Below are 9,301 nucleotides of genomic sequence, written 5' to 3' on the forward strand. Positions count from 1 at the left end.
CCCGAACCAAGCCCTTTGAGTTCCCCTTTCGGCCCCCTCTTTCCCTTTGAGGGTTTTTCATTTGGCCCCCCCCCCCCCCCCCCAACTCCGCCCCTCCGCCCCCTCCAACCATCCGCCCCTCCGCCCCTCCGCCCCCTCCGCCCCTCCACCTCCGCCCCTCCGCCCCCTCCGCCCCCTCCGCCCCCTCCGCCTCAGGCGCTGCTCGAGCTCCTCGGCAAGGGCAAGCTGCGCGCAAAGCACCTGCTGCCGCCGGTGCGCCTCGCCTCGGCGCTTGTGCGGGCGCTGGCGGACTCGCAGCAGCGTGCGGCGGCCAGCGAGGCGGCCGTGGCGCTCGGCCCCGCCGTCGCCGCCGTGCAGGCGCGGGAGAGCGACACGTCCAAGACACGTCCAAGACACGCCGACACGCCCATGTCATGCCCATGACACGTGTCCAAGACACACACACACATGACATGCTCATGACCCGTCCGTCACACGCCCATCACACGCCAACCACACGCCCACGGCACGCCCACCACAAGCCCACCACAAGCCCATCACACGCACAGCACACGCCCCGCGCACACACGTACACGTCCATGACACGTCCATGTGCAGGCGCGGCACGCCCACGCGCGGGCGCTGGTTGGCGCATGCGGCAAGTTCGCAGCGCTCGCTGCGTCGCTCGACGCGCCGCCCGCCGCCAAGAAGAAGAAGAATAAGGCGGGCGGGGGCGAGAAGGCGGCTCCCGCCGCGGCCGCGGCCGCGGCGGACGGGGACGGCGGCGCGGCAGGCGCGCCGCCGGCGCCCAAGAAGAAGAAATCGAAGAAGCGCGCGCCGGACAACGGCGGGGTGGCGGCAGCGACCGCGGCGACGCCGGCGCGCGCGGGGAGGGGTGGGGGGGGGAGAGGGGGGGGGGGGGAAGGGGGGGGGAGAGCCGAGATCGTGCCGAGATCGTGTCCCGAGATCGGGCAGATGTCCCCCCTCCCTCGAGCCCCCTCTGGCGCGGATGCACCCTGACCATTTGCGTTTCCGACCGCGGGGAGAGGTGGCTCGCCTCCCCTCCCCGCTCTGAGGACGCCACGGAACGCTGAGCCTCTCGAGATGCGGCAGAGATGCGGCAGAGAGATGCGGCAGAGATGCGGCAGAGATGCGGCAGAGATGCGGCAGAGATGCGGCAGAGATGCGGCAGAGATGCGGCAGAGAGATGCGGCAGAGATGCGGCAGAGATGCGGCAGAGATGCGGCAGAGATGCGGCAGAGATGCGGACGTCCTCCGCCATGACAGCGGAGCGCAGACGGCCGCGGCGTGTGTGTGTGCGAATCCCCCCACCCCCAGGGCCTCCAGGGCCCGCACCTCGACCCTCTCACCCACCAGCGCGCAGCGCCTTAGGAGGTAGCTTCTTCTCAACTTCTCCATAACAAGGTCTGCGGATAGGTGGAGAACGGCAAGCCCGCGCGCGGTGCCAAGCGCGCCGCCGACAGCGGCGGCGAGGGGGCGGGCGAGGCGCCGGCGACGGAGAAGAAGCGCGCGAAGCTCAACGGCGCGAAGCGAAAGAGTAAGCTGGCGGCCGCGTGAGTGCGCGTGGGGACACCGGGTCACAGCAGGCATGTTGGGCATGCCTCCGAGTCGTCGCGAATGCCTCTCTGCTGAGGAGGGCACTGCCTCCTGTTCTCTTGCAGAGGTGGGGAGAGGGGGGGCTGGGCGGGCGGCTGGGGGTCTAGCAGGCCAGAGGCGCGTGGGGGCGGTCTATCCCACCGCTTGCACTTCGCATTTGGGCCGCGTCTGTATGTGTGCGCTGCGAGTACCGAACGCGTTTGGGCGCGGGTCTTAGACGATCGGGATGGAGATGTGTCACTGTCAGCTCGTCTTAGCGCGCACGGCGCTGAGCAACTCGTTCATGTGAGATTACAAACAGTTCTTTCCTCACCTCGCTGCGCGTGCGGCTGTGCGTGTTTTTCGCTCTTCATGTGTCCTCAGGAAAACGAAACGCGCTCAATGAGATGGCAATGCCCACATGCGTGCTCTTGTAAACGTCTGGGTCTGCCAGTGCACTCTGATGTCCGACTTGTTGCAAAAAGTCTGTGGTGCAAAACCCGCCAAAAACTACCAAAAACGCTGTCACGGCCAGCTCGGCACGACCTGTATGACTATCAAAAAAAGTGACGTAGAGCACCCAATTTTTAAGCGTTCCGCGCACACACAAGGTCCGCCTGCGTGCGCCGCCAGCTTCTCAGGGCCCATCGCGCGAAAAACGACGGAGGAGATGCATCCTAGCTGTCGCCACCGAAGGCGACACACTCGACGTCGCTGAGATCGGAGATCAAGCTCTGACAGGCCTGAGGCCACACGTCACGTGTTAGCCCGGTCGAACACCCCGGGTCGCGATTTTGGCAAGTGAATACGGGCGCTTTTTGACGATGAAATAAGAATCTACTGCGCGAGGGAAACACATAGACACCCACATGGTTGACCAACCCTTAGTGTGTGAGGGTCAGTGTTCACATTCACCGACATACAGCACGCACAATGTAGCACTTACTAGTAAGCGCGCGCATCCCCCGCGCTCGCCCTCCACGGCCGCTGAGCGGCGCAACGCACATGCCTCCCTCGCGCGCGCTCGCGGCTCGGCGAGGTCGGCCGGCGCGAGCACAACCCCAAGACGATGCCGTAAGCGGGTGGCTGCGCCGCCGCTGCGCCGTCGGGGCGACGGCGACGGCGGCGACGGCGGCAGCGGGCCGGGCAGCGGCGGTGGCGGTGGCGGTGGTAAGGGCGGCGGCGTCGAGGGCGGCGGCGTCGAGGGCGGCGGCGGCGACGGCGGCGGCGGGCTCGGTGGGGGCGGCGACGGTGGAGGCGGTGAGGGAGGCGGCGGGCTCGGAGGCGGCGGCGAGGGCTGCGGCGGCGAGGGCTGCGGCGGCAAGGGCGGCGGCGGCGAGGGCGGCTTGGCTGACACGCTCGGCGTGCCACCTTCCGCCGGCGCTCGCCTTTCGCCTGACGCACAATCGCGCCACTACCAACATACATAGGTAGAAAGGTGAAGAACAGCCAGGCTCGGACTGGACACCAACGCGGTATGGGTGGACGCTAGACAGATGATGACGCAAGTGCGCGTTTCCCGACGCGTATGTCGCCGGCTCTCACACCGTGTATGTGGACGAGTAGGGTCCTGGAGGGGTTCTGTGCATATACACAATCGCCTGTGCCGGCACCAACTTGATTCACGGATCGGCGTCTCACGGCCGGGGGCGGCGGGACGGGGAGGGAGGGGGTTCGATCACTGGTTGGGTAGTAGTCTAAGTTCTGAGCCTCGAGGCTGAACGGGTCTAAGTGTGGCTAGCCACGCTGGAGTGCTTGCGCGGTCTAAGATCAGCGGGAGCCTCTTACATCGGCTAAGTCGGCCGTGGCACGGCCTGGGGCCAGGAGGCTCCTCCACCGTGATCAACGATACGGCGCAGCCCCCAAATTTTCTTCGCCTGCGGCGGGCTATCGATCCTCTTCATGCTTAGCAATCGCCGCCTCAGCATCCTCCTCTTCCGACTTTCGTTGCTGCTCCTTCATTCTTGAGCGACGTCTAGCCAAACAGTTCTCACATGACACGAAGCTCCTCAAGCTTAATCAAACGTGTGACGGTGAAGGCGTGAAGCCTGTGTGTGCTGGTCCTCTTTGAACGATCCGCGCGTGAGGTAGCATAGGGCCTTGTTGGCAGCAGCCAGCTTGTTGCGCTGCTTCGTTGCGATGAGCTGATTGGGATCGCAGAAGTGCATGCCAAGCACCGCCACGATCTTGAAGCAGAACACATCGCAACCGCATCGTCCGCACTGCCATCGGCATGCCGCGCCCGCCGCTTCGCCGCAGCCGCCTTAAGGCACGCATAGCGGCAGCACATGGTACGGTGCGCGTACTTGAGCAGGCGTTGCGCGCCGTGAGTAGCGCACTGGCCCTGGGAGAAGGCGATATGGCGTCGTGCGCGGCATACGTTGGTCGGACGCGTCCAGGTATTTCGGGTAAACCTGGAGGCTTTTCAGGTATACCCGGGTTTTGCCCGGAGTGGCCTTATGTCGTCTAAGTTCATGGCCCCCGACCATACAGCGTCTAAGTCTGAGCCCGGCTCGGTGCGGGGGCTAAGTTGAGCGCTCGCTCGCTGCAGAGGCTAAGTGTAGAGCGACCCTCTAGCCCTACTACCCAACCATTGTTCGATCTGTAAATCCGTACATTTGTAACCTAGAAGCCACCAGAAACTCCCCCACCGCACCCAGCTACCATGGCTTCCGCTACCAAGCCGATCGGTCACGAGCGCTGCTCCTTCGATCACGAGCGCTGCTTGGCACACGCCACACGCCCACAGCCACCGCCACAGCCGCCGCAACGAGCCACTTGGCACGGCTGCGGGCCTTGATCTTCGCGAGCCTCGCCTGCCACTCACCAACGCCCCACTCTGACTCGGCATCGTCGACCATCTCGCTGCCGATCTGAGCCCTGGCTGTCAGGCTGTCAGGTGCTGTCAGGTGATCTGTCGGGCTGTCGGGCAGCTGTCAGGCACTGTCAGGTGCCTCAGTCAGACCAGCTGTCGGGTGCTGTCAGTGCTGTCGGGTGCTGTCGGGTGCGTGTCTGACAGTCGAGGGGCTCTGTAGCTGTCGGGTGCTGTCAGAGCTGTCGGGTGTTGCTGTCAGACGCTGTCGGAGCTGTCAGAGCTGTCAGGCTGCTGCTGCTGTCAGACGTTGGGCTGTTGCTGTCAGGTGCTGTCAGGTGGTGCTGTCGGGGTGCTGTCAGGCTCTGACACACACCAGCCACACTTATGACACTATCAAGAGGAGACCAGCAGGACTCTACTGCACACATACTCTAGTCTCTACTCTGCCTCCGGTCCCACCATCTTCTTCATGGTGGACGTCACCATCTTCTTGTCTGCCGCACTGAGAGAATAGCAGAGAGGCAGACTGGAGTGCTTCTTCAGGTACACCTTGCTGATGATCTGGTAGTTGCTGGTCCAGCGGAAGGCCTCCCCATCGTTGTTGCTCGTCAGCTTTGATAAAAGTCTCTCCCCCGCAACTGAGGGGGTGGTTTCGGAGTTGCACCGTCATCCGTCCGTTCCGCGCGCATTACCATTAGCGACGATGCTTTCGACGCTCCGACACGCTGGCGGCAAGAGGAAGGTGGGCGAAAGCGGAGCCGTTGCTGGCGAGGACCCCGACGATGGCGACGGCTACGCCGTCAAGATGCTGCAGCGTCTCCTCGATGTCGCACGGCCCAAACAAGCAACTTCTCGATCGCTGGCCGACACACTCGAGCTCGTGGTGGAAGAATGGAGTGTTCACGCAGCGGAGATGCAAGGGGACACGTATGAGATCGTCGGCGGCGAAGAGCGTGCCAATGCCAAGAAGAACCTGCGTCGAGGGTCGGAGACAAAAAGCGTTATGAGCATGGTGCTAGACGCGGCCGGCACAGATGAGCTGCCGCGTACCGTATCCGTCGCCCACCACTCGGCATGCCACGTGCTGCACACGCGCCTCGCCTGGCGGTGCTTGCGCCCGATACTCGGTCAGAGCCGGCGGAGCGACGGCGGCAGAGGTGCGGCCGCCGTCGCATTCGACGAGCGACCATTCACAGCTTGTTATTATGCTGGATCAGCTGAGCAAGGTTTGGGGAGAATCCCCCATTCAGAGCTTCAGATATTTTGACAGACGACCAAATAATCACCCCGTTTTTGCCCATACGAGGTAGCCCCAGGGTACGATGCTACGGGTAGGTGCTGAGCATGCGAAAGTGTGTTGCTCAGCTGGTTCGCCGCCTCCCTCAGGCTGCTGCGGACCACCTTTCCAAAGCCTCCAAAGCTCTCAAAATCAAACAAGCGCAGATCGCAATCCTGCTCCCGCGCAAAGCGGTAATCGCCGCGGCCCAGGCAGCCGCTTGAGCGGCCTCGTGGGGGCATCCGCATCCTCCCCCTCCTCCTCCTCCTCCCCTGCCTCCTCCGCCTCCGCCTCCTCCTCCTCGCCCTCCTCCTCCGCCACCGCCGCTGCCGTCGCTCCCGACGGCGAGTACTTGCCGCGCCCTTTGACCAAATTGAGCAGCCCGGTCTCCGTGTTGCCGAAGCGAACATAAGCCCCCTTCCAGCCGAGCTTCCCGTCCTTGCCCTTGCTCGAAAGCGAGCTCGTGAGCTTCAGATCGGCAATAAAGGCGCCTGTGCCCCTTGCCGATGTTTGCCGCCGCCACGTCAGGCTGTTTAGGATGAAAAGTGGAAACGTTCGTCCTCCCAACAGTCCCTTGCCAGCAGGACTCTACTGCACACATACTCTAGTCTCTACTCTGCCTCCGGTCCCACCATCTTCTTCATGGTGGACGTCACCATCTTCTTGTCTGCCGCACTGAGAGAATAGCAGAGAGGCAGACTGGAGTGCTTCTTCAGGTACACCTTGCTGATGATCTGGTAGTTGCTGGTCCAGCGGAAGGCCTCCCCATCGTTGTTGCTCGTCAGCTTTGAGTACCAGGGTACTTGCACGCTCTGTTCTGGTAGAGCGCGGGCCGTCTGGGGGGGTCCCGTCACCCTTCACCTCACGGTACCACCGGAGGATAAAGAGGCCCTTGGGGTCGTTGATGAAGACCCCGTTGCTGCGCTGACTCATCGAGAGCTGGCGCAGGTACTCTGCGCTCGAGCTGCCAGTGGCGCGGCGCGCGTCTACCGTGCCGTCGGCGACGGCCACCTGCTCGATGTTGCCGATGGCAAAGACCTTGGAGCTATCCTCCATGGTGAAGAGCACCGCAACTGCGAAGAGAAAGAGAAGAGGGAGAGATGAGGATGCACGTCTTATGTGTCTGTGTGACAGGCAGGCAAGGTCACCGTCATCATCATCCATGTAGAAGTCGAGCTCCTCATCCACATCCTCGCCCCGCTGCTGATGGGACTTGATGAGCCGCTTGACGTGGAAGCGGAGCTTGCGATCCTTTGACTCCTCCTGGATGGAGACGGGCTGTGGCCGCTGGCCGGGCGGCGGCGGGGGCGCTGACGCCGGTGACGCCGGCGGCTACGCAGCTGCCCCCCTCCTACGGCGTGATCACGCCGGCAGCGGCGGCCGCCTGGGGAGCGCAGATGGCGGCGCAGGCGCAGGCAGCGGCGGCACAAACGGCGGCGGCCACCCCCACCCAGACACTGTAGGCATATGGCTGTAGGGCCCCAGAAGGCTAGCTGGTAGCTTCATTTGTAGTAGCACAGCCGCGGGTCCGCAGAGGTGGGGCGGGAGGGTTGAGAGAGAGACCCTAGGAGAGACCCATGACCATCCCATGACTACATGTCTTTGCATGTAATAGTTTTGTTATACCCTCATGGGGCACAAGAAAGAGGCTGCACGGCCTGTGTATGGTCTGTGCTGCTGTCGGGCTGGTCGGGCTGTCGGGCTGTCAGCGCGCTGCTGTCAGGCCACTGTGTGCTGTCGGGCTGTCGGGCAGCTGTCAGGCTGTCACGTTAGGGCCTGACAGCGACAGAGCCCCTCGACTGTCAGACTCTGCTGTCAGGCTGTCAGATACGTGCTGTCAGGCTGTCAGAGAAGTGCTGTCAACGCTGTCAGGCTGTCGGGCACTGTCAGGCGCTGTCCGGGGTTTGCTGTCAGGCTGTCAGACCAGGGCTCAGCTGCCGATGACGTGCTTTGGCGTGCCAGTGACACCAGAGAGGATGCCAATCTGCACCTCCTGCCATGCCGGAAAGGTCGCGATGCTCCAGTCCTGCATGCGCACAACAGCATCCGCCTTTCTGACTTTGCACGACTGCTCGGCGATGCCAGCGAACAGCTCCAGCACCTTTGAGCGCGGCATCGCGGCCTGGGGGATCGACGGGCCTCCGGGGACGATGGGGGTGCTCTCGCGGGGGGTCCCCCCAGTCAAGAGGGGGGGGGGGGTGAGTGATGTGTACACGCCCATTAGGGGTGGGTTAGGCCCGGGTTAGAGCTGGTTGGCGAGATGAAACGGCTGCGGCGGGCGCCCGAGCCGACCTCCGCGATGGAGCCTTGGCTGCAGAAGGCCGTGGATGACAAGCTGCTCAATTGAGAAGAGCATCCGCGTGCGCAGTTCGGACGGGTCCAAGCGCCCGCGGCTGTGGTGTGGCGAGTGAGTGTCTACCCAGCGGCGCGCTCCGCGCGTGTCATGGGAATTCGGCGTATACTTGCGGCCATGCTATCACGCCTTGCGACATCCTTTCGGCGCTGCTGACCGTGCCATGCTGCTCAACTGACCGCTTGCATAGCTCGCGGCCTTAGTCTTCAGCATTCAGTGACGACCTGATCGTACGGCCAGTAGGAAGGTGTCTTTCCAGCGCGTGCACGCTTCTGACGCAATGCGCGTCGCCTCGGATTGGCTGCTGGCACTCTCGAGGCTATGCCTACACAGCCTCGCGCGCATGGGCAGTCATCAAGTGGAAGAGGGACCATGCACCTTCTCAGGACAGCGCCGGTGCCTCTCTCTTGGACCGGCAAACGTGGTGGTCTCGTGTCACCGATGTGGGACCAGTGCGGCATCGCGCCATCGACAGCTCTGAACTGCGCCTCACCACTGACCGGGAAGGCCGCCAAGTGGGTCAGCACCGGTCGCACATTGTGGCAGCAGTCAGCAGCGCATGCCTGATAGCTAGAGCAGCAGCATCAGGGTCGCAGGGTCGGATCGTGTCAAGCCTCTCGCCCGGCCGGCCGCGTGCAGACGTCGCGGCCTGTCTGCTGTCTGGAGTGATCTGTCGACGGTCAGTACGACCGATCAGGTTGGAGTTTTCTGATGGTTAGAGGGTCTATCTGTATGCACTCCTCGAGATCTCTCCAAATCTGCCCTCTGATAGACCGGGTTAGATCGGGAAGTCGGCGGTGCTAACGGAGACTAGCGGAGAGCGGAGAGGGGCCGGAGCCCCGCCGAAAGTTTGTAGTTTCCGGAACGTTCCGCAGTGCTGCGGGCGGCGCACGGTGCCTCCGGGGGCCCCCGCCTCCCCCCAGAGACGCCATGCGCGCGCTGTGGCCTGTGGGGCGTTTTGGCTTATTTAATTTTATGGATTGTGGATTATACCCGAAACAGACTGTAGCCGACCTCGCTTAGGGCGCGCGGGGTGTGGTGGGAGTCGCCCCCGCGCTCTCCGCGACAGCCCTCGCCCTTTCGCTCTGTCCCGCCCCTCGTCGACAGCCTCGCGCGATGCGGGGAGTCGCCACGCGGCGCGCGCCACAGAACAGCACTGGCGCGCATCCCCAAGCACATCGCGCGCCGCCGGCTCCCCCGCCGCCCCCGCCGCCCGCCCTGGCCAGCGCCGGCGGGCCACCACCGACGCCGCGCTAGTCCTCGTCCATGGCTTCCCGCGCCG

General features: G+C 63.9%; 1 protein-coding gene across 1 annotated transcript in view; it reads left to right on the top strand.

The window, feature by feature from the left end:
- The window catches only part of EMIHUDRAFT_244839 (hypothetical protein), a gene marked incomplete at both ends in the record, with an annotated part of 2,875 nt that extends 1,318 nt beyond the window's left edge, over window positions 1–1,557 (top strand). Inside the window, 2 exons of the mRNA XM_005769020.1 lie at window positions 196–252; window positions 1,417–1,557. Of these exons, the coding sequence (XP_005769077.1) occupies window positions 196–252; window positions 1,417–1,557 (198 nt within the window). The remainder of the gene's footprint in view (window positions 1–195; window positions 253–1,416) is intronic.
- Window positions 1,558–9,301: the final 7,744 nt, after the last annotated feature.

The sequence above is a fragment of the Emiliania huxleyi genome (assembly GCF_000372725.1).
Source record: "Emiliania huxleyi CCMP1516 unplaced genomic scaffold EMIHUscaffold_435, whole genome shotgun sequence".
NCBI classification, from domain to species: domain Eukaryota; phylum Haptophyta; order Isochrysidales; family Noelaerhabdaceae; genus Emiliania; species Emiliania huxleyi.